Source organism: Bacillus rossius, chromosome 11, assembly GCF_032445375.1.
Source record: "Bacillus rossius redtenbacheri isolate Brsri chromosome 11, Brsri_v3, whole genome shotgun sequence".
Lineage (NCBI taxonomy): Eukaryota > Metazoa > Arthropoda > Insecta > Phasmatodea > Bacillidae > Bacillus > Bacillus rossius.
The window spans coordinates 53,674,515-53,700,837 of NC_086338.1; the positions used below are offsets into that span (position 1 = coordinate 53,674,515).

General features: G+C 40.9%; 1 protein-coding gene across 7 annotated transcripts in view; it reads right to left on the bottom strand.

The window, feature by feature from the left end:
• Window positions 1–26,323, bottom strand: part of LOC134537000 (6-phosphofructo-2-kinase/fructose-2,6-bisphosphatase 1) — a 172,912-nt gene that overhangs the window by 128,682 nt on the left and 17,907 nt on the right. Inside the window, exon 1 of one of the 7 annotated variants that reach the window (XM_063377147.1) lies at window positions 20,981–21,377. The exons of 3 other annotated variants lie outside the window; for them this stretch is intronic. In XM_063377147.1, the coding sequence (XP_063233217.1) occupies window positions 20,981–21,014 (34 nt within the window). In that variant the 5' untranslated portion in view covers window positions 21,015–21,377. Of the gene's footprint in view, window positions 1–868; window positions 950–20,980; window positions 21,378–26,323 lie in introns of those variants that run through there. 3 more of the 7 variants (XM_063377149.1, XM_063377151.1, XM_063377152.1) reach the window with 3 other exon arrangements.

Sequence of the window (26,323 nt, forward strand, 5' to 3'; positions counted from 1 at the left end):
GTGATTTATATTTATACTGCTCCATATAATTTAAAAATTATTTATTGTGAATATTGAGCTTTTTCAAGTGTATTTATATAAGTGAGTTTTGTTCCCGTATTTATAATTTATTAGCATTATAAATTATTAATTTATTATTTAATAATTAAAATGAATAAATTAGAATAAATATTTAGCATTAATACTGATTTTCATTTTCAATAAAATTCTTTTCGAATATTTTACTAAATTAATTATTTAATTTTATACACGTGTTTATAATAATACTGAAAACTGAGTATTTATTCCCAGAGAGGAAAAAGGAAAAGAGGGGGGGGGGGGGGCGGGATTACGTTTATCACTCCCGATCAACAGTTAAGCGGTTAAGATTTTCCAAGCTCATGCGGGATTTTTTGGCGGATTCGGGTGGGGGAGGGGGAGGGTTAACCTTATCTACGCCCATGCACATGTCAATCTTTACAACGTATGATTACAGACCGGAAAAATTCGCGGATTTATTTGGCGATAGGTTAAAATTCAAATACATATACCTCTTAGATGATTTTGCTATTGGCTTACTGTTCATCTGGACGAATCTAAACCAATTATAAACCCTCGACCACAGAAGGATCGAATCACAGACGAACCAGATGAGACGTCTTACAAGTCGGCAGCCAATGAACTTGCGTTGTTTGCCCGAGTGTACAGGAGAATGTGCAGTCTATCCTGAAGGCCATCGAAACCGCGAATTTTTTCCGGTCCCTGGTCATGTCGTAGACGGGCATTATCAAGGACCTCATTCAGTGAGGACGTTTCAAGGATGTCGAGCAGGCGTACAACTACGAACCCCCGCGCGACGATGGAGTCGCGAGTGCACAGCCGCCATTACCTGCCGCGCTGAAGCCGCCGGTCATGGCGCCAGGAGCCCGCACACACTGGCCGCTGGCCGCGAGACTGGCCAATCAATGGCCGCGAGGCCGCGGGCAGCAGATAGCGGCACTTGACCCCCGCCACGGCGGCCGTGACCGTGCCCTCTCGCCGACTGCCAGCGACTCCACGTTCCTTATCAGTAGAGATCGGGAAATATTCGCGCTTTGGACGACCTCCGGGATAGACTCCACCATCCCCTACACACTCGGGCAAATGTCCACCTGCTCATTGGTTACCGACTCGTGTCACCTGTCAACTGGGACGCTTGCGATTCGATACCTTTTTTTTGGTTGAAGGTTTTTTTTTTCATTGGCTCAAAGTCCTTCAGATAAACTGTGAGCCAAGCGGAGAAGCAATTTAAAGGTACAGTTGTTTGGATTCTATCATAACGTGAAATGAATCTGCGAATTATTCCGGTCTCTACTTATCATCCTCGTCGAGAGAGAGAGAGAGAGAGAGAAAAAATTATAATTAATGCCGCACTAACCACGCACCAACTAAAAAATTAAAAGGGGGGGGGGGGGGGGGGTTTGTCTTTAAAGTCGGTCTACGGACGATAATTTTACGTGATAACATCATAAGAAAACAATGATGAAAAAATTGCATACTTTTTTAATTTTCAAATATTATTTACTGGTTTTGCAAAATTTAATTAAATTAATTTGTTTAAATATAATCACGAAAAATTAGTTAAATGCCCGCCTTATCCTGTTTGATATTATAGAAGATTTTCTCGCACGGTGGTTGGCCGGGTATTGCTCGCTCGGCTCAGGCAGAACGTGACAATTTTTCATGCGTGCAGCCGGTGTTCATCGATTTATAAGACGTTATCACGTCAATAAACGTGTGTGTACTTATGTACGCGCGTTAGAAGTTATACTTTTTTTTTGTTTAAGATGCAGGAACTATTTTGAGATTTACAGTAATAAAAATTAATTAAATAAGTACTCGGAATTCAATATTTATATAAACATGCCCTTATGTCATCTACCAGCGACTCTTCGTCACAACACGCAGATTTATTATCAAATATCAGATGGTACTCGAGAGAGAGAGAGAGAGAGAGAGAGAGAGAGAAATCATACTTAATGCCGCACTAACCACACACCAACCTAAAAATAATTTAAAATTAACGAGTGTGTACTTATGTACGCGCGCTAGAAGATATACTAATAATTTATTGGAAGACACTGAACTATTTTTAAATTGACTGCAACAAAAAAATAATTAAATAAGTACTCAGAATTCTATATTTATATAAACATGTGTACGAAATAATATTACAGCAATACGATAAACAAACAATATATTAATATATATAAATACAAGCATAAAGTAAAATTTGTATGATCCAGTAATCTGTAATTTAAAAGGTAAAAAAAAAATTATATGGTCGAGTTTTGAACCCAGTGTATTATCTCTAATTAACCGCGTACTTAACCAATGCACTACGAAACCTGACAGAAATTTGTGAGGAAAACTGTTTTTATATCAAAATCCTAAGTTTTTTTAACTTTAAATTACTCTTTATTATGACTATTTTAGTTTACCAAATATGTTCTTATATTTCAGGGTAGTTTCACTATCATAAAGTAGCATTTGACACACCAATATATTTGGCATATCCCTTAATTTTTATGAAAGTGAATATAGGTACATGGGTTTATGTTCATAAAGGTGGGGTCCACCATCTTCATGTGACAATTTCGTTGTATGGTGAGCGCGCTCATCGTAAAAATACACTCTAAATCATTTTTTCTATATCGCACCTAAATAAGTATAACTTTTAAAAAAAAAAAAGCACAACCATACTCGATAGCGGCTATAAGAGGATTATAATTTAACTACCATACTCGGCTACAGCTAATCATACACAAAACGGGAAAGCAGGGTACTTTCCTAACCAGAGCCAGGCTCGTTCCAACTCTTGCTGAGTGCGTTCCGAACCAGAGCCAGGCTCGTTTCAACTCTTGCTGCGTGCGTTCCGAACCAGAGCCAGGCTCGTTCCAAATCTTGCAGAATGCGTTCCGAACCAGAGCCAGGCTCGTTTCAACTCTTGCTGCGTGCGTTCCGAACCAGAGCCAGGCTCGTTCCAAATCTTGCAGAGTGCGTTCCGAACCAGAGCCAGGCTCGTTCCAAATCTTGCAGAATGCGTTCCGAACCAGAGCCAGGCTCGTTCCAAATCTTGCAGAGTGCGTTCCGAACCAGAGCCAGGCTCGTTCCAAATCTTGCAGAATGCGTTCCGAACCAGAGCCAGGCTCGTTTCAACTCTTGCTGCGTGCGTTCCGAACCAGAGCCAGGCTCGTTCCAAATCTTGCAGAGTGCGTTCCGAACTAGAGCCAGGCTCGTTTCAACTCTTGCTGCGTGCGTTCCGAACCAGAGCCAGGCTCGTTCCAAATCTTGCTGAGTGCGTTCCGAACCAGAGCCAGGCTCGTTTCAACTCTTGCTGCGTGCGTTCCGAACCAGAGCCAGGCTCGTTCCAAATCTTGCAGAGTGCGTTCCGAACCAGAGCCAGGCTCGTTTCAACTCTTGCTGCGTGCGTTCCGAACCAGAGCCAGGCTCGTTCCAAATCTTGCAGAGTGCGTTCCGAACCAGAGCCAGGCTCGTTTCAACTCTTGCTGCGTGCGTTCCGAACCAGAGCCAGGCTCGTTCCAAATCTTGCTGAGTGCGTTCCGAACCAGAGCCAGGCTCGTTTCAACTCTTGCTGCGTGCGTTCCGAACCAGAGCCAGGCTCGTTCCAAATCTTGCAGAGTGCGTTCCGAACCAGAGCCAGGCTCGTTTCAACTCTTGCTGCGTGCGTTCCGAACCAGAGCCAGGCTCGTTCCAAATCTTGCAGAGTGCGTTCCGAACTAGAGCCAGGCTCGTTTCAACTCTTGCTGAGTGCGTTCCGAACCAGAGCCAGGCTCGTTCCAACTCTTGCTGAGTGTGTTCCGAACCAGAGCCAGGCTCGTTCCAACTCTTGCAGAGTGCGTTCCGAACTCCGAGCAAGTGCATCTCGGTAATTTACATTTCGGGAAGAACTAAATGTATTAGAGAACTGAAGCTCATCAAGTTACAAGACAATGTTATATTTTAGCCCATACAAACACTTTAGTAAAGTGAGAAAACTTATTATATAAAAATTATATAATTGTATTTACATCACGTATTTAGTAGCCATTAGCATTGGAGTTTTAACCGAAAAGTCGGTTCTGCAACTACTACGTGTATCTACTTAAGCTTAGGTAGGTAGCCTACTTAAAATGTTTAAAATATGACTGACAGTTTATCGCACGAGTGAAACGAGGTCTCCAAATCAACTTGAGCGAATGTATGTATGTTTGTATATTTGTATGCATGTATGTGACTTTTTCGACGATAACTTTCGCACCGTTGATTGCATCTTCATAAAATTTTGCAGGTATGCATATAGGGCCATTAGAATTTTCATGTTCGTATATAAGTTAAATCGGTCGGAGAGTTGTTAATGTATTGGGATAAAAAAGGGGAATGGAAAAAAAAGGGGGGGTGTAAAAATTTCAAAGTGAGTTCATCAGGTCAAGTAGGGTTCAAAAAACATTTTTTTTTATATTTCCGAACATTTTTTTCTTGCCATAGGCTATGTTTTTATTAGTCATAATAACCCAAACTATAGTCAAAATCTTGTTTGTATGCTGCAATTAGCGCAAGATGGGGTCAACATTAAAAAAAGGCAAATAATAATCGATTTATTGGGTATGATTAAAATTGTTTTTAATACTATAAACAACTTGTATTTACATTTAAAATTACTTATGAAAAGAAATAATGCTCACTGTAGTACAGAACTCACAAATAGATGTCTCTAGAGGAATGTGACAAATGCTGAATCGCGCAGGAGAAAACGCATCCAGAAGTTGCGTTAACTTTGAAAAATTTTGCACGATCATCAATGATTCGTATTATTTTGTCAGTAGGTTGTCGATTGCATTGTAAATATTATTTAGTAAGTCAGTATTTTAATCCAAACTGTTTACTTGGATTGTTCTGAAAATAATTAAGTATATTTAATACCGTTTTTGGACAAACGCAATTGCAGTTTTGCACTGTTTGTCATGGAAAAATTAAAAAAAAAAAAAATTAAAAACACGAAGTTAAAAAATTCACAGAAAACAAAACTGAATCGGCTGATGTCGGACAAACGGAACCATGATGAAACTGAACAAGTATTATGGACAACACAGCGACGAAAGCACGGACAAAAAATTTTTCAACACATAAATATCATAAAGCACAAGAATTCCGTAGAAGGAACTCAGTCATGGAAAAAAATAGTATAACAACACAGACGAACACAGTGAGCTAACAACGACGAGACAGATTAAATGCAGGCAGACAACAAACCTGGACAGTGCAGCAAACACATAAACACAGCGATGGAGATAAACAAGTACTGTGGACAACACAACAATGATAGCACTGACGAACACAGAAGATTTCCAATGAGCACAGATGCGACGTTTCTGGAACTGACATAAATGTTTCCGTCATCAGGTACAAACAAACAGATGATTAAAAAAAAACGTATAATTAAGTATATGCTTACTAACTCTGGTCAGTACGTATTTACCTACACAAAAAAAAAACTGAACATTGCGAGATATCAGTTCGGTGTGCGAAAAAACTGGTTATAAAATGTATAGGCAACGGACAATTTTGATGTCAAGAAAATTAAATAGTATAGGGGTAAAAATTCTACAAAAAAAATAATTTCTTAAGAGAATATTAAGTATATCTGAACAGTTTTAAAACCCCTTTAAATAAAATAGTACCATATCTGTGCTCTAAAGCAGTCTCAGTTGCAGAGGCGACCCGAGGTCCTATTCGAACCCGCGATACGCGCTCTGTGCACGGAGCTCAGACGAGGCGCAGACAAGGCAGTCGCCGGCACAGAGATCACTCCTCTCGGCGATTAGGCGTCGCGTCTCTCCTATCTTATCAAGCAAGCCCTAACAGTATTTTTACTCTAGAATTTTTCCATCGCGGGGTTATTTTTTCCGTCTGGGGTTTTTCCGTCCGGGTGGCGTAAGTCTCGCCGTGGACGAGGGGAAGCCTTCTTTTCACAGACGAGATCGTTAGGGCCATGAAAATTTCGCGAAAAGATCCCGAGAGAAGCCGGAAGTTAAAACACTGTAGCATCGTCTGTGTTTCGTGATTGGGTGAGTTACTTTGAGGTGCATGTCGATTGTTAGGTACAACAACCAATCACACTGATTCAGTGTGGAAGCAAACTCGTCCTTAGTGGCCTCGTGCAAACAAGGCAACGACTTCTCTCGCCAGACGGCCGCCAATCACGAGGAAGAAACCGCTAATGTGGGGATACCTTGTTGCAGTCTAGTAGGCGTTCAGATTTTTTTCGCGAAAATTTCCTGCCCCTACCGATCGTGCATCTTCGGGTTTTTTTTCTTTGTTCATTGTAAATGTGTTGATAAAAGGATACTAATGGCCAATTAGGTTAGGTTAGCTACATTATAAATACTTTAAAACATTGTGGACGGTTGATTTGGTTAGGATAGCCACATTAAAAAGATACTGAAAAAAAAAAAAGCCAGCATGAACTTCGGGGAACTTCGGGTTTGGCTCTCTCGCCTGTGAAATGAAGGCTTCCCGTGGACGAGACGAGCGCAGACCGGTGGCTCCCGTGACAACTGCTGTAACTGCCGAAACTGAGACCCAGATTTCTGACGTAGTTTCTGACCCGTCCGCCAGATGGTAGCTTTCACAATATACTGCTAATTTTATTTTCCAAACCTAAATTAAAACTAAGTGTATTTGGGAGGGGTCTGGGTTAGGGATAGACTCTAAGTGCATCTCAGGCCGAAGCCTATACGCTCTAATCGTGCAGGGTTTAAGCCATGCAGGGAGAGGGTCGCATGCATCATGTGCTAGGAGGGGATTGGCCAGCCATGGCAGCAATTGGCGCCATGACAAACTCCCCTCACTGACTATTCTAGATTATAAACTAGATAAGTTGGGCCCAGGTAAAACCTGCATAGACACAGGGAAAACCCTGGGCACTTACATGCGGGATGCAAAATTTCATGCATTATTGATAAGCAGGTTGATTACAGGAAACAGAAGGATGATTCCGGAAGAAGAGTTGGACAGAGTAGAAAATATTTACTAAGCAAGGGTGGGCACTTGGACATAAAAATAAATTACAGTGTACTTTCTGCACGCCCGCAATTCGCCATAACCGATAAGAAAAAAGGTACAGTGTTTTTTTTGCGAGATACCTTGACACGAAATGTATTCTCTCGTAACTCAGCGGTCGGTTCGTGTCGGATCGCCCCTTCGCCACTCCTGTGGGTTTATTTCCAGCCGCGCAGGAAATGAGGTTCGTTGCGTGGGCTTCCGAGACCAATCTACCTCTCTCTTCCTCTCTCTCTCTCTCTCTCTCTCTCTCTCTCTCTCTCTCTTTCTCGCACTTGTTACTTCTCTGCTGACCGCGCGGCGAGATACGCGCAGACATCCGTGCTCGGAGAACTTTCTCATCTCTCTGCACGGGACTCAAGACTCGAGGTATTCGCTCGTCATGGGCGTCGCAACCGGGGGGGACGGGGGGAGACACGTCCCCCCAATAATAAAAGTCTTCAATTTCGTCCCCTCCAATAATATATTTAGTTTCGTAGTTATATTAAAAATATGATTTCTGTGATATAACCCATATGTTGCGCATGGTGCATTTAGTCCAATCGTGGTAATGTGAGCACTGTGTTTTTACAAATTTGTTCTCTGAAAATACTTTTTATAAAAAATAAATTAGATATTGCAATCCACTATAATTAGAATATTTAGGAAAGAAAAATGCCCAAAAACCACCTTTATGCACCTTGAAACCCCAAATTTTCCCGGGGGAGGACCCCCGGACCACCCGCTTTTTTTTTTCCAGGGGATGGATATTCCTCAACAACTAAATCAATTCAAGTCGTCGTCCCCCCCCCCCCCCAAAAAAAATATATATATCCTTGCGACGCCCATGCGCTCGTTCTAAACGCAGCAGCAGTGGCTGACAGCTTTAGTGATACCTAGAGACCGGGAAAAATTCGCGGATTCATTTCGCGGTAGGCTAGACTCCAAACTCGTACACCTTTATGCTGAGTCAGTGATTGGACCACCGTTTATCTGAAGGACTCTAAGCCAATGAAAAAGTATCAAATCACAAGCATCCCAAGTAACGCGAGTTAGTATCCAATGAGCAGGTGCAATTTATCCCAGTACATAGAGGATCGTGGAGTCTATCCTATAGGTCATTGAAATCGCGAATTTTTCCAGTCTCTAGTGATACCTGAGCCTTAATTACCGCAACCCCCCCCCCCCAAAACACACACACACACACACACACCAAACATCAATCATTTTATTTTAAGCTATAATGGGGACCTGTCCAGGTACGAATTTTTCCTTTATAAATCACGTCTTTTATGTTTTGTTAATTTTCCCGCATTTAAAATATAAGCTGATAAATTGTTCAACTGTGACAATTTAAGAAACTTGTGAAATATAGATACAGTTGTGTGTGTGTGTATATATATATATATATATATATGATACACATCCCACCCGCTGTCTCGTAGTCGGAAAAGTGCGAGCGGTTGCGGGTTCGAGTCCCGGCTAAAGCACGAATGTAAATTTGTAATAACTCTCAAAATTGACCACAGAAACCTCAAAGTCTACGAAACTGTCGAAATATCAATAATAAAACATCACAAAAAGGAGAAGGGGCGATTGGCTCGTTGGTAATTTTAAAATTCACCAATGAGCATTTTTTTTTTTTTGAGGAATACTTCCTCAGGCGCGTTATGGAAAAAATGATGAGAGTGTAATTATACGTTAAGCGCGCACCATGCAACGAAATTGTCATAGAATAGAATGACAGACTACATACAAATAAACATTCAGCATATTTATTTATTTTCATTCTTAGTTTAAAAAAAATTCTCGATTAATTTACTAAATTAAATAATTTAATACGTGTGTTCATATTAATATTGAATACTGAGTAGGTATCTATTTAAAAAAATTTATAATTTGATTTAATTCATACTTTACCGATCGTATTTGTATCACTTTACTACTTTGATTATTTGCATGCCTTATTAAAGTTTTTTTTAATTATGCGCCAAGTAAGTATAACTTCTAACAAGCTTACATAAGTACACGCACCCACATATATGTTTTTTTAATATAATACAGATAATCGTCCTGACGGCGGGTTGACGGTTCCGTAGTGCACCAATCTGGTTCCAACGGCAGAGATTGTGTGTGTGTATGTATATATATATATATATATATATATATATATATATATATATACATGGGCGTCACAAGGATATATTTTTGGGGGGGATTGCAATTGATTTAGTTGTTGAGGAATATCCATCCCCTGGGAAAAAAGCGGGGGGTCCGGGGTTCACCCCCGGGAAAATTTGGGGTTTGAAGGTGCAAAAAGGTGGTTTTTAGGCATTTTTCTTTCCTAAATATTCTAATTATAGTCAGTTGCAATATATAATTTATTTTTTATAAAAAATATTTTCAGAGAACAAATTTGTAAAAACACAGTGTTCACATTACCACGATTGGACTAAATGCACCATGCGCAACATATGGGTTGTATACCAGAAATCATATTTTTAATATAACTACGAAACTATATATATTATTGGAGGGGACGAAATTGAAGACTTTTATTATTGGGGGGACGTCCCCCCCCCCCCCCGGTTGCGACGCCCATGTATGTATGTATGTATGTATGTATGTATATGTGTATGTATATGTGTATATATGTATATATATATAGTTTAATGGCAGACAACGTGCGTTTGAAAAGTAAAACACCTCAGCCAATTGCATACGTGGTTTACATCTTTAAGAAAACAAGAGTGGTTATCGACACGTGACAGGTAAGCGACGTGATATTTTTTTTTTTTGGGGGGGGGGGGGATTTTCAAACGCGCACGTACTTGTTCCACGTCTGATGACTCAGCCAAGCTACGTTGTGGAAAATGAAGAAGGAATGGAATCGGATGATGAGAGGGGGGGGGAGGAGGAAGAGGGGGAGGAAGGGGTGTAGGAGGGGGAGAGAGAGAGAGAGAGAGAGAGAGAGAGAGAGAGAGAGAGAGAGAGAGAGAGAAAAATATCTTGGGAACGCGTGCCGAGTCAGCGGTCAAAACAAAAACTTCAATTTGTTATGTCAACTCGCCCTCTCTCACGAGCTGAGCACGGCAAGATCAGACTGACGACCGTTACGTTACACCGTCTCACTCATTCCTCAGTCGTTGGCAGGTTTTTTTTAACCCCCCCCCCCCCCCCCCCCCCACACACACACACACAACAGTTACTTAAAAAAAAAAGAAATACAGTTTTTGGACATGTTTCCCTTCTTATAATATACCCTTTTTGATCACCTTCAACCAATTCACTACCCCCCCCCCCCCTTTTTTTTCCCCCCGTTGGTGCGTTCCAGCCAAATATTTCCTATCAAGATAATAGTGTACCATGATTTGTACCATATTGTGCTAGAGTGCCCCTGCGTTGTACAGTAGTTTTCATCTGCATACCATAATCCAGGTGCCGGATATCATAAATACTGTGTGTGTGCCGTAGTGCGAGAACAATAATTCTAGTATTCTGGGAAGTCTATGCGAGACCAGGGACCATATATCCATTTACTTTTATAAACTAAGTAATACTATTCAAAATGCTTCTCTGAAATATTTTGTTGTAAGTAGAATATAAAAGAAACTTATCGACAAAACGAAAAGACGAAACAAACACAATAGTTTTCCAAAACAGAAGAGAACGAAAAAAAAAAAAAAAAACCAACAAATCTTTCAAAGATAATATCTAAATTAAATGATTTTCCTAATCAGACCCCACTCGGATATCTCGAGTAGTTTTGAAATGGCGTGGTTTTTTCTTCCTGAATCAATGCAGTGCAGACCGGGCAGACGAACACCAGGCGGTAAGTCATGGCGCGGCGGCCAGAACCACTACAGATGACGTCATCGACGGCCATCCAGTCGCACGTGCAACTGTGACCAACTTTCAGTTCGACAGCTGACACGCACGATCAGTGCAGCTGCCGGCTCGCACTACTCAGCCCGAACTGACTACGGCCCTCTGAACACAATATAAGTCCAGGTGCTCAGTTCTGACTGAACAGTCCCAGCTGAGAGAGAGAGAGAGAGAGAGAGAGAGAGAGAGAGAAATCATAATTAATGCCTAGAGACCGGAAAAATTCGCGGGGTTCAGTAACCTCCAGGATAGACTCTACTACACTTAACTACACTCTACTACACTCTACTACACTCTACACACTCGGGCAAATGCCAACTGTTCATTGGCTGCTGACTTGTGAGTCGTCCTCGACTGAGTGTCTGTGATTCGACCACTTCTATGAGTGAGGGTCTCTAACTGGCCCTCATTACTCCAGATTAACAGTGAACCAGTTGTAGAAGCAGCGCTAAAGTATAATTATTTGAATTGTAGCATATCACGAAATGAATCCGCGAATTTTGCAGGTCTCTATAATGCCGCACTAACCACGCACCAACTTAAAAATTAAAAAAAAAGGGTGGGGGAGAGAGAGAGAGAGAGAGAGAGAGAGAGAGAGAGAGAGAGAGAGAGAGAGAGAGAGAGAGAGAGAGAGAGAGAGAGGTGTGGCAGATCAGTCGAACCGAAATCAAAGGTTTGAACTCTAGTCAACTATCTGGTTAGCTAAGTAGGGGTTTGGTGAGCTGCAATTTTTTTTTGACGTGACAACGTCTAATAAATCGATGAACGACGGCTGCACGCACGAAAAAGTGTCCCGTTTGCGCACATTGTCCCGTTACGCACATTGTCCCGTTACGCTTATTGTACGCTTGCGCCGCATCTATCTCTCTTCCACTCGTTTGGAACAACCATCGATTTGACTTTTCCAAGGCACATTAAACTTGAAACACTCACATTCGTTTCCTACTTTTCCTATCATCGTCCTATCCTAAACAGAATAACACAGATTGGAAGAAGTTAAATAGCAAACATGTACAAAAGTTATAGTTAAAACAATCTCTTCGTTAAAGTAATAAACATATTTGAATTAATGAGTGCAAATAAAAGTAATTTTATCAATTAAATTGTAGATTTCATTTCACTTCTTTTTTGTATCCATACAAAATAGTGATAATTCAATAAAAAGTTTCAATTTTATTCATAAAAGTATGCAATCATTTCATCAATGTTTTGTTATGACGTTGTCACGTTAAACTATCGTCCGTAAACCGACTTTACAGACATACTTTTTTTTTTAATGGAAAATAAACATTCGTGTATAATCACAGACCTTTTTAAACTTGTACGTTTACGTGAAAAACAACTGAAAATAACTACGAAATAGTGTTCGCAGTAATACTGGGTTCGCATTTTTACCCGAGCATTTATGCTTTGTGTTGTTATTTGTAAACCCTTCCCTGCATAGCTATCCATTATTAACTGCGCACATTAATATAGCATATCACAAAAAAAAAATAAAGTAAAATTATTGAATATTCGATTATCTTTTCCATGGTTCAAAAAAAATCTACGCTTGAATGAAACATAACCACAGGCATGTGTTGTACAAGGTTACAGTATCTTTCTTGCAGCATTGCAACTGGCATCAACCCGTGTCTCCGACAATGGCGGCTTCAGGATGAATTTTCGGGAGGGGCTATCGCACAAAGAAAGGTCGCAGTTGCAAAAAAATGAAAGTGGTCAGATATTGGTCTTGGAATATTATTTACAAATTACAGGTTTCAAATACAGAACCTTAGTAGCTCCATGCAACTTTTGATGAGATAGAAGTTTAACTTATGAAATTAAATATTTAAGTAAACATAAATATACACTAATAGATAAAAATTTGTCTCGGGAGGGGCTATCGCCCCCACCGACCCCCCACTTCTGGAGCCGCGCTTGGCCTCCGACCACCTCCGCCAGGTAACACGAGACGGCCGAGGCGAGCGACGTTTTCGCGCTCCACCTGCGAGCGACAGGTATGCCTCGCCAGGTATGCCGACGGCAGAGAGTAGGGAGGGGTGTGGAAACAATAGAGAAACAGCTTGGGCAGGCACGCCGCACGCGACTCGCGAGAGGAGAGGGCAGAGCTGACGAGGCGTAAGCGGAGGAGGGGTCCTCCGCGGGGGCGTAACACGAGGCCCTCCGCCGAGTCCTGCCGAGTCCTGCAGGACCTCTGCCCCCCGCGGTTCAGTCAACCTGGGGCCTGCTACTGCACGTCCCGCTACACGTCGTCATTTTTTTTTTTTTTTTTTTAACGTTCAACACGGTTCAACTTGCACACTCTTTTGAGTGGCAGAACTTAACACTTTCTGCACGATTAGCTCGCAAAGTTGAATTTTTAACATTTTTGTGCAGTACGGATAAGAAAAACCAAATGGAATACAACGGATTTTTTTTTTTTTCCGTTTCAAAGGCAATGTCGGTGGCTACTGCGTGGTATGGTTTATATTTCTTTAATTTTATTTACCTTTTAAAGTCATAAAAATTCTGAGGATTTTTAAAATGCCGGGTAATTTTTTTTTCCTGAAAGACAGACTATAACAGTTTACAAACTGGGACCACCGAGGTAATTTCACGTGAGAAAATGCCACTGGCATTATCATACATATCATCAGTCCACGAATGTCGATATTTATAGGCGCCGAAGTCTAATAATAACAGCACCATTCCAAGTCAAGCCGTAAAATATATCTGCTATGCAAGATGTGGCTTAAAGTTTTTAAAAAAAATACAGCGGGCAAAGTAGTGACCTGAGGGGTGGGAATAAGGAAGGGCGACATACCCCCTTTCGAAATGTGGAGAGAGAGAAAAAAAATAAACAGGAAAAAAATATATCCGTAGTACATTCGTACTCCTTTTGAGAAATGTACGATTTCAGAAAAGTTACGCGAGACAGACTATATGCTAGTGGTCTGAAGACCCTTCAGTCTTTATCGCGTTCTTCAATTTCGCAAACCTGTCTGCCTCTCTCGCCTGACGAGGGAGAGACAAAGCTATCACACGACAGATAAACCAGCACACGACTGCCTCACAATGCATTGAAGCGCTAATTATTGCACTCGGCAAATCAGTGCGGCATCGCGCCTTTTATATGTACGCCGGTCAATTTAAGGAAACTTTGCAGTTTCATTTCTTTCGAGTGGCCCACCTAGTCACGAGTGTATTAGTGTGTTAGTGTGGCGGGATTATAAGAGCGACGCTCCAACGATGCTTCTGGCGCAGTATCGCCTCTAAACGCAAAGTTACGAACTAGCGCGCAGTCTTTACGTCGTGCGTACGAGATTTGAGCGGTAACCATAACATCAGACGGCGGAGAAACGAGGACAAAGTTGAAATGTAAGTCCCTCGGGTGCTTTCAAAATTCTGTAGCGGGTTTTTCATGTCAAAAAAAAACTCTGAAAATACGCGTTTCAATCGTTTAAACTCTTTAAAAAAAAAATTGTTTAGCATCGAAAAGCAGAAAAACTATCCATCCGCCCTCAAAGTATTCTTAAATGCTGCTTTCGTAAACAGACACCATTCTGATATATTGAGCAGTTTTCAAATCACGTGGTTTCTTCTGAAGTTCTGCACACCGTATATGTGCTTAGGTAGGCGGGGCCCTTCGTGGCGGAGACTTATAACTTCTCACATGTTGTAGTTCTTACGACTTCTCACAGGTTGTAGTTCTTATAGCTTCTCACAGATGAAGCAATGTCTCTGTGTCGTAATTAGTTTCTTCATAAGTTTCAGGATTTTTTTTTATAATTGTGTTTGGGTTTTATTATTCTTCCGCTTCGGGAAGGGGAGGTAAAGCTGCCCCCCCCCCCCCCCTTTTTTTCCCTTGCCATCATTTTGATACGCTCTTGCTTTGCTGTGATTTTATTAGTCGTTAAGTGTCGAAAAACCGTTCAAGGACGATTTCGATCAATAAAATAAAGAGAATTGTCATTGTTTTACGTAATTGGAACCGGGAGAGAAAAAATCTAACAAACTCGATTCAAGGATGAAAATAAAACCTACCCCAAGCGAAACTTCTAACAGGTAGACGAGTAGGCGTGTTCTAGTCGTCTTTATTTACTGTTATTGTTGCAGCTGTCTCAGCGTTGTCAGTCCACTGTAGCGCCGTATCGCCTCCGGCGCTGTCTTTATGTCGTGATTTGATTGGTAGCCACAGCACTGTATGGCAGAGAAATGAAGATGGTGTACTGAAAATCCCTTGTGTGCTTTCGAGAATATCTACGGAGTTTCATAACTAAACACTGTTCTGAAAACACCCGACGTTAGCCATTTTGTCTCTCCAAATAATGCAGTTTAAAAAACGAAATAAAGAAACAGTACTGACATTCCGACCTCAAAACATTTTTACTTTATTTTCGTGAAAAGACATCACTAGAGACCTGTAAAATTCGCGATTTCAAATCCCTAACGGATAGACTCCATGATCCTCTATGCACTCGTGCAAATTACATCTGCTGATTGGTTACCGACTCATAACACCTGTTGACAGGAATGATCGTGATTCGCTAATTCTTCTGTTAAAGATTTTTCATTGGCCCAGAGTCCTTCAGAAAAACTGTGGCCCAATCACTGAAGCAAAATAATGTCAAAAGTATTTGGACTATATCCTATCGCGAATATTTATGAATCCGCGAATTTTACAGTCTCTAGACATCCCTCATATCTTGAGCAGACTTTTGTTATTATGACGTAATAAAAGGACCACAGCAATCATTCCCGCGCTAACTACTGTCCCTCCAAACATTCCAATACTACGGCAACTAGGCAATAGACAAGGACATGAGAAAGATTGTTTAAAACTCAAACAAGTTAGCCTCTAAGCCGTTTATGCGTAAGGGCGTAACTAGTGATAATTCGGGGGAGGGATTGATAATTTTTTACGCGAGCAACTGACAACTGCTTGCGTACTCAAAACATGCGTACATCTCAAGTGTGTACCAAAACCATAATCTACAACATTTATTATATTTTCACCGTATAACCAGTATCTACTCATGGGTATCGAACAAGTATGCAATGAATTTAGATGTGATGTTTGACTTTTTACATTTATTTACAAACAGTTCAACTGAATTTGAAATTCGTTTTTGGTGTAAGAACTGTTTGTAGATATATTTCATAAATATATAAATATATTTTATTTTGGAATTAAAAACCTAACGGGTTAAAAGTTTTCATATGTATCGAATAATTTATGTCTGTAATGAATTAAGATGTGATGTTTGACTTTTTACATTTATCTACAAACAGTTCTACGGAATTTGAAATTCGTTTTTGGTGTAAGAACTGTTTGTAGATAAATGTATTTTTTTATATCATAAATACCTATATACATATATTTTATTTTGGAACTAAAAATCTAACGGGTTAAAAGTTTTTTTTCAAAACTTATAATTCTGTGTTTTTGCTCATATATTACTTTATTCCAGACTCTTTAATTCGAGATTCCTATTTGAGAAAAAGTGGATTCGACCCAGTACGATAACATGAAAGTTTCTTACATTTTTTTCCTGTTACAAATTTTCTTTTTCAACACAGCACTGGTCAGGATCTACATTTTCAAGTAAATTTTACAACTAAATACACATTATTATTTCCTTGAAAGATTTGTACAATGGGAGTGCATGACTTGATGTAAGCTTTTGGACAAGCGCCATTGCTAAGCACATGTATGTCTGTAGAAGAAAACTGTTGTGTTTGTTTCGTCTTTTAGTTTTGTCGTGTTTTTGTCTCGTTTTGACTGTTGTGCTGAATTTTTTTGGGTTCAATATCTTTGTGCTGTCATCATTTGTGAGGTTTTTTTTCGTTCTCTTCTGTTTTTGGAAAACTATTATGTTTGTTTCCTCTTTTTGTTTTGCTGTGTTTTTTTGTCTCGTTTCAACTGTTGTACTGAATTTTTTGGGTTCGGTATTTTTGTGCCGTCATCATTTGTGGGTTTTTTTTTTTTCGTTCTCTTAGTCCATTTTTCTGTTTTCTTTGTTTTCTTTGTTTGTTAACCATATTCCTGTTGTGGAGTATTGTGTGATGTTTATATTCTGACAACAGCAATTTTTTGCTTAATTTGTGTTTTTGTCATTTGTGTTTTTTTGTAGTTTTCTTCTACAGACATACATGTGCTTAGCAATGGCGTATGTCCAAAAGCTTACATCAAGTAAATACGCATTAGTCCTAATTATTATTATTTTAAATTAATTTACCGACTATTTCCCACAAATTGTCAGAAGAAGTGTGACGTGTGTTGCAGACCGACATGACCACCAGAGCGATAAGGATCGTTATCTTATCGCTTGGCGCTTACAAAGTAAGTTAAAACTAAACCGCTTAGAAACAATAAAGTGTTACCCCTAGACGGCACATCCGTAGCAAGGGCGTCATACGGGAATGAAATGGAAGGGGGGGGGGGGGGGGGGGGAACCAAGAGGCCACGGTTGAGTTCCGAGATTTTTTTAATGCTGAAATTTTAAGTAGATTGTTAATAGAATTCAGAGGAAACCTTAAGATCATTATATTGCAATAAGCACACATCCAGTTAACAGTTATGTCCATAGTAACGTTTACAGTCTTTAGATAGGGACTGGAAAAATTCGTGGTTTCGATGACCTCTAGGGTAGACTCCACGATCCACTATGTACGCGGGAAAATTACACCTGCTCATTGGCTACTGACTCGTGACACCTGCTAACTGGGATGCCTGTGATTCGATACTTCTTACGTTGAGGGTCGTTCAATGGCTCACAGTCCTTTCAGGCAAACTGTGTTCCAATCACTGAAGCGGCAATAGGTTACACGCACTTGGATTCTAGCCTATCGCGAAATGAAACCGCGAATTTTTCCGGTCTCTATCTTTAGATTTTTTTTAACTGTAGGGCCTTTCCCCGCACTAGGCTTCTTTCGATGACCCTGCTAATTGGTAAGACGCTTCAACATACTGCGCGTGGTAACGTAATACGTAGAGACCTGCAAAATTCGCGGTTTCGATGGCCTTCAGGATAGAATGCACATTCCCCTGCACACTTGGGCAAATAACGCAAGATCATTGGCTGCTGACTTGTAGTCGTCTCATCTGGTTTGTCAGTGATTCGATCCTTCTTTGGTTGAGAGTTTATAACTGGTTGAGATTCGTCCAGATGAACAGTAAGCCAATAGCAAAATCATCTAAAAGGTATATGTATCTGAATTTTAACCTATCGCCAAATAAATCCGCGAATTTTTCCGGTCTCTAGTAATACGTTACGGCAGAGGTGTGGTCTCTAGCAAGTAACTGTCTCAACCATTAACAGTTCTCAATAGTAGTGCCAATGGTCTACGCATTAATTTTTTTTTTTTTGCTGAGGGGGCATCAATTTTCGAGCGTTACAAAAATTCCGATTCGCATGAGGGGAATAGTTAAGGTACGTGGTGGGTAAAGGAGGAGACAGCAGGGGAGAGGTAGAAATGACGCCACATACTTGTATACTTGTATATTCGTAAACTGGCACACTTGAACACTAGCATACTTGTGCAAGAGCATAATTTAGCGCTAGCATACTTGCATTTTTTTTATCTGCAATCTAAGCCTAAGGTAATTATGTTTCCTACACCTAATACTAATCCCTACTTAATATTATAAATGTGAATGTAAGTTTGTTTGTTACGCTTTCACGCGAAAACTACTTAACCGATCATCATGAAACTTTGTACACATTTTCTTGGAGGAATTAGAAGTAACATAGGATACTTTTTATTGAAAAAAAAAATATTTTTTACGAAAGATAAAAAAAAAGTTTGTCAAAAAATCTCAAAATCTAGCTTCTTTAACGCCATCTAGCATTCCAGTTATGAAGTTCCAACCCTGAGTACTGTAATACCGTTGCACTGTATTATTGACGGTAAAAATTCAAAATTCAAAATTATTTATTTTTGTTACAGAGAAATATATTTTATTGATTCATTTCTATTGTAATGATCTCTGATACTTATTTAATGCGAGCGAAGCCGCGGGTTAAAGCTAGTACTATAATAAGCAACAAGTTTCACTTTTATGGTGCGTGGACTCCAAGCATACATTTTTCCCCCACTGTTTTTTCTGTCAGCAGAAAACAGTTTGTAAACAAACAACACGCGACGGCTTGCAAGAGACAGTAGGGAAAGAGGTAGGTTACCACTGCTACTACTTTAGGGAACTTAAAATTTCCGATACGTTTTATGACACACAAGAGGCCTAACATAACAGGAAATCTCGTATGATTAAATAGTTTCCTTCCCAAGTTAATAGCTAGAAATATCATTACCGATATAGTACTTCACAATTTGAAATATGTGCGGATACCAACCCCTAGTTCAGTAAATTTTTTCCGAGAATAGTTTCGCGCCTTCGGTTTGTACATAAGGCGACGTGGAATTTCGAAAACAAAACCACAAACTAAAGGATATCGACCGCGTACGTAACTTGAACAGTAGAACGTTTATGAGCCACTGAACGGCCTACTTGCCAATAGAACTGTGGAAGAAAAAAGAAAAAAAAAAAAAAAATGTAGAAACATTTTCGACTAGAAAGTTTTTATTGTATGAACTCATCAATATTGTGTCATGGCGGACGAGGTTATAAAACCTCGTGTTACTATTTCTGTCTGAGTTCCAAAGCGACGAGTGTTTGATAAAACAAAAGCGTGTGTTATCGTAGTATGATTTGTAAACAAACGCACGTGCCGATGTTTACAACGGCTGAATTCGACACTCCTTTTGGCGAAGCGCCAGCTAGTCAGTACCCTAATCGTGAATGAAACTAGTGTTTATCTCTGTGTAGTTTTCTTTAGGCTGGACACCAGAGAAACTACTTGATTTCTTGGAATCACGCCATTTCTTTTCTTTTGTTTTATTACATCCTCCTCGAGCAGGCTACACGAATAATTGACATACGTCCAAGGAAAAAAATTATAACGGAAGATTGGCCTTTTTTCCCCCTAAATGTTTTAAATGAATCGTCATAAATTAATGTTTGGATTTCCTTGACCCCAGACATAATTATCATATTTGTTTTTGAATCTGTGTGTGTGCTGTATATCTCAATGGCGATTCCTTTAAATAGTTATGAGAAAATTGGAGGGGAAGGGGGTCAGTGTGATCCGAACCCCCCCCCCCCCCCCTCTTCCAGGATTAAAAACCAAACAAGTTAAGACAGTAATAAATTACAGCAACTTAGCTACATAAGTTCACAGTGAGATATTTTAAAATATTATTGTAATCCTCAGTGGGTTTCAATAACGAATTACCTCCCCACAACGGCCCGCCATACCTCATACACGAAAGCGGCAGGAATTACATTTTTTTTTAAGTAGTCTATATACTAAATGCCGGTTTGCGCACGTAAACATGTTGCTTCACACAAACTTGACACGTGTGTTTCACGTATTTAAACAAATTAATACGCACGTATTCGTGACTTGTTTTAACGAAATCACCAAAAATTGACTTAAGACCAAAAAATTAAATAAAAAAATGTTCAATTTTCGTTTCTCAAGTAAAATCATTACTTAAAAAAAATTCCGTGTGTAAACACTGAGATTTCAGTGTGACTATCTATATTTCTGCGGGAATACCGCTCTGAGGAAAGTTTATGGTGAAGCGAGTAAACTATTAATTGTAGTTAAAAAATATATATAGATATATCTAGAGACTGGAAAAATTCGCGCTTTGGATGACCTCCATGATAGACTCCACAATCCCCTACACACTCAGGCAAATGCCACCTGCCCATTGGTTAACGACTCGTGACACGTGTCAACTGGGACGCTTGCGATTCGATACTTCTTTGGTTGAAGGGTTTTTTTCACTGGCCCAAAGTCCTTCAGGTAAACTGTGAGCCAATCAGAGAAGCAATATAAAGGCACGGTTGTTTGGATTCCATCATATCGTGAATGGAATCGGCGAATTTTTTCCGGTCTCTAGATACATCGCGTACGGAAAGTAGCAGGACAAGTTGAGAGTTCCTTGTCAAATGAGCTGAGAGACAGGGTCGCTGACGGAGACTCACCCCAGAGAGCGCAGTCGCTCCTCAGGAGCACCATGGCGCCGAGGAGGTCCGTGGTGCCCGGGCACCACGACACGACACGAGACGAGACGAGACACGAGACGAGACGAGACGAGACAGACGGCACGCCGACGGAAACAACGCCGAGCGGTCATCCTGATCCCTCAAGTAGCGCCGTCCGAGCCTCACCGATGGAGGGGGGGGGGGGGTTCCAGGAGGAAGGGGGGGGGGGAGAGGAAGGGTGTCGCCGCCGCCAAACGGTGAGGGGAGGGGGCAGGCGGGGGACACGATAACCCCCCACCCCCTCCCCACCCTCACTACTCCACAGGTGAAGAACCGAAGGTCGCGAGATTGCGGCAACGGCCCTTACTCGACTCTTTCCGACGCGCTCGATGAAACTAAATGCTTTCGCCAACACGATCCGTGAACACGGGCGACTTTTTTTTTTTAATGTGAAAAACTTCTTTGCATTCCAATCGCACGAGGGGAATAGTCGAATAGTTAGGTGCTGGAGGGAGGGGGGGGGGGAACCGGTAGAGCAGCGACGCCCGCTTCAACGCATGCGCCAGCGGTCAAATGGGGAAAGCCGGTTGTTACTGCCCCTGACAGTGAGTGGTTCTTTATGCTTGTTGTCCCACAGGGATAACTACAGAATGGGACAATATTTCAGAGCCTCGTAGTTGGGTTGCTGCCCTAAAAGTGGTTCCATGCAGGGATAACTAGAGACCGGAAAAATTCGCGGATTTATTTGGAGATAGGTTAAAATTCAAATACATATACCTCTTAGATGATTTGGTATTTGCTTACTGTTCATCTGGACGAATCTCAACCAATTAAAAACTCTCAACCAAAGAAGGATCGAATAACTGAGAAACCAGATGAGACGACTACAAGTCAGCAACCAATGAACTTGCGTTATTTGTCCAAGTGCACAGGGGAATGTGCAGTCTATCCTGAAGGCCATCGAAACCGCGAATTTTTCAGGTCCCTAGGGATAACTGGATGGACCATATTTCAGAGCCTCGTAGTTCTTACTGCCCTAAATGGTTCTATGCTTGCCGACCAAGGATCATTACAGGATGGACCAAAAAACTCAATACTGGAATTTTTTGGAAAATGGTTATTTTTGTCAAAAACCTTTCAATTTATATGTTGTGGCCAGTGCATAAAATCGTTAGGTATTGCCTCAAAATACAAGAAAATCCCCGTAACTTGCGGAGTACAAATTGCTAGCAAATGCGTGTGACGTTGTTCACATCGGCAGATTTAGACTGCGGTCGTGTCGCGAGCCAGTCAGTGTTGGCGCCGCGCGCAAGAAGAACAGAATCAGTCTGTGCGACCACTGCTCTTGCGGTGCCAAACAGGAGCGTCCGGAACAGGACGCCAACGAGATCCCGCTAGCGCACGTCTCCCGCAGCGCCTGTTGACTCCTGTTGACTCGCGCGCGCAGACAACCAATCCGCGCTTATTTATATACTTTCTGGCCGTGTGCTCGGGCAGCGAGGCCATTACGGACGCACGCGTTGAGAATGCGGCTACAGGCGCCAAAGCTTAGACCTACCACACCAACACCTGGGGGTGGCCACGTCTTCAATATTACGTGCGGTAACCGAATGAAACTTTTTTTTAAAAATTATAGTTCTTTAGGTGCGTTATGAAAAAAAAAAATATATGCGAGTGAATTTTTAAGATGAACTGCGCACCATGCAACAAAATTTTCACATGATGAAAAAAAGGCTACATAAACATTAAACCTATGTATTTGTCTTTGAAATCAAATACTTTAGTGATTGATATTGACTACAGTTCCGTATAATTGAAAACATTTATTTATTGTGAATATTAGTAATAGAAATTGTGTTCGTAAACATTTCCAAGTGTATTTATATAAGTGAGGTTGTCTCCATATGCATAATATATTTGCATTATAAAATATTACATTATTATTTTTAAATTAATTAAAATTTTAAACTTAGAATAATCATTCATCAAATATTATGATTTTCACAACTAATTAAACTGTATCTAGATTATTTTACTAAATTAAATAATTAAGTTTATACACTAGTTTATACTAATATTGAATACTGAGAATTTTTTTTTTAATAATAAGGCAATGGTTTCTCTTGCAGACAGTCACAAGTAAGAAACTGCGGGCGCATGTATATATATGTACATTATTGCAATCTAATGAGCGTTCAGAATTTTTTATTTATTTTGCGAATAAATGCTTGGCCCTATAGCAAGTCTCACGCTTAGATGGCAGTAATGGGCAGATGGTGCCCATTGTCGCCAGATTGTACTACCCGGCTTGATAACATTAAAATACTTATTTTTTATACCATCAATAATTTTAATAAGATTTAATACTTTTAATTTTACTATTTGTTGATTTTTCTAAGACTTTAAAATAGGTAGTGTCTTTTGGCAGTATTACTAAAGCAGTCTATCCTGAAGGCTATCGAAACCGCGAATTTTTCCGGTCCCTGGCTCAGAGTCATCCAGGTGAGTTGTGAGCCATTACCAAAAGCAGCACTGAGGTATAACTATTTGTATTTTAGCCTATCGCGAAATTAAAACGCGAATTTTTTCCGGTCTCTAGTTGGCGCTATTCAGAACAAGTATTTGTTGCGTCAGCCGGTACGTATTCGTCGGGGGTTTCGTCAGCGGGGCGGAGAGGGGTGCGGCCCACGGGACAGCGCGCGGAGAGCGTGAGAACAGACGCGTCGGCGGTGACGCGGCGTGCCTGGAAACAGCTCCGTGGGCGACGGCACGTAAGTTCTCTGCGCGGCCCTGTTTGTGAACCGGGGGGGAAGGGGGGGGGGGAACCGGAGGTCCTGCCAGTCCTTTCCCTCGCCGCCTCTCCAACACGTCACGTGGCGGTCCTACGGGAGGGGCAATTAAACCCCTCCACCACCACCAGGGGTGTAGCCAGGGGGAGGTTTTAGGGGTTCAACCCCCCCCCCCTTTAGCACCAAAACTTTAATTAATTTCTTATTCATCACTCAAACAAATTTCATATTAAAATTAATAAAAATAATTTACCATTACAATATTTAAATTTAAGTACCGAAAACTGCTAAAATAGCACTATTTTACACATTAAAATTCAAATTTTCCCGGGGGAAGACCCCCGGACCATCCAATTTAATACGGTGGTGGGGGGGGGGGCGCATGCTTCTTAACACCCCCCATTCACAAATCCTGGCTACGCCACTGACCACCACCCCCCCCCCCCCCCCCCATAGCATAGAGACAGGAAAATTTCGCGGATTTTTCCGGCGATAGGTTAAAATTCAAATACACATACCTTTCAGATGATTTTTTGCTTATTGGTAGAGACTTGCAAAATTCGCGGATTCATTCGGTGATAGGCTAGAATTCAAACACATATACCTCTTAGATAATTTTGCTATTGGCTTAATGTTCATATGGACGAATCTCAACCAGTTATAAACCCTCAACCAAAGAAGGATCGAATCACAGACAAACCAGCTGAGACCACTTACAATTCGGCAGCCAATAAACTTGCGTTATTTGCCCGAGTGTGCAGGGGAATGTGCAGTCTATCCTGAAGGCCATCGAAACCGCGAATTTTTCCGGTCCCTGCCAATACATACACACACAACCATTCCCCACAAAAAAAAAGCACGGATGACAAAAAATTATACTACTTCTTTCCACACCGAACCTGTACGGTAGGTTTGTTAAAATATATTATTTAATAAATAATGCTTATACATACAATTTATTTTGTTAAAACTTTAGCACTCTTAGAAATAAGTTTTAATTACAGTGCTGCTGATTAGTTTTAAATACGACAGAAATGCGTTAAAATGGCCTTTTAAAATGCTGTTATTGTTCAAAATTTAGGACTCGTAATTTAACTAGGAGTTAATACCATACCATCCGCTCGTTCCTAGTATAGGCGGGTTCAACTGCATCCCCCCCCCCCCCCTCCAATTAAATTTCAGAATTAAGGGCCCCGCCCACCCGGGCACACAAACTATGTGCGGAGCTTCAGGAAAAACCAACGCGATTTCAAAATATCTCGAGATATCCGAGAGGAGTCTGTTTACGAAAATCATTTGAGCATTCCCTGAGAGCCGAAAAGTAGTTTAGTTTCTGAATTAAAATTTTTAACGGAATTTTTAGAAGGGTTAAATAGCTAAAAGGCGTATTTTATGAGTAGTAAAGTTGAGTGCATAAAACAACCGGCACTCAAGGGACTTGCATTACACTCTTTATCTTCATTTCTCCGCTATATCATGTTACGGCGACCGCTCAAGTTTCATTGTCGTCCTGTGCGCGACGAGAAGACCGCGCGCCAGTCCAGAACGTTGCGCTTAGAGGCGATGTCCCGCTGGAAGCACCAGCGAGCGTCGCACTTAGATACAGCCCTGATTAGACGGAGAACTGGGTCGCCTCTCAGTCAGGATAGATCCGTCATCACCCTTCCAAGTACAGAGATCGGAGAAACCGGACCAACTATTTCACAGTCCCGTGGAACTAGGGTTACCAGACACTGGTAACAAAAAAGGAGGACATTCACCTCGCAAAAGGAGGACATTTCACTAAAAAGGACAATATTTGTATATATATTTTTTAAAAAAAAAAAAAAGCCATGAATTAATTACAATGGAGTACGATATTTTACAATGTTTTGGCATTTAATACAGTTTCAGTATAAAGAATCAAACAAACTACGCGTATACAGCATATTAAAAACACGTGCTCCTGCATGTGCTGCTACCTGTCAAGCTGTCATAGATCTACTTACTTGTGGGGTGACTGCGGACAGCGCATTAGCGCGCACCGCGCGCTTTACTCAGAGTGTAACTGCAGGAATTATCTCACTTTATAAAAAAAAAGCCGGACATTTTGAAGCATTAAGGACAATCCGGCCGGACGCAAAAAAATACATAAAAAGGAGGACATGTCCTCCTTTTGCCGGACGTCTGGTAACCCTACGTGGAACCGAAGTCCTCGGCAGCAGACACACAACTAACTCATGCTTTGTTCATGTCCTTCCCCAGTTACCTCCAGCCAACAGGCTTTCCGGTCAGGAGGCACCCGTCACTGTACCTCCCAACTGCAGAGACGCACGCCCAAACAATCCATCATACAGTAAAAAAGAACGTGTCTCCCATTGAAAGTCCATCTGAGGAGGCGTCAAGAGCAGCTTCTATCACACCTACAGTTTTTATTTCGCGTTAAGAGTAAACAATAATATGAAAGTAGCTTGGCTTCTGCGTTGTAACCGTGTTCTTGGCAAATAATTCACCGACGTTTCGGTCGGCATTGCAGTCGCCGTCATCAGGGAGCAGTTACCAGTTACCAACTGGT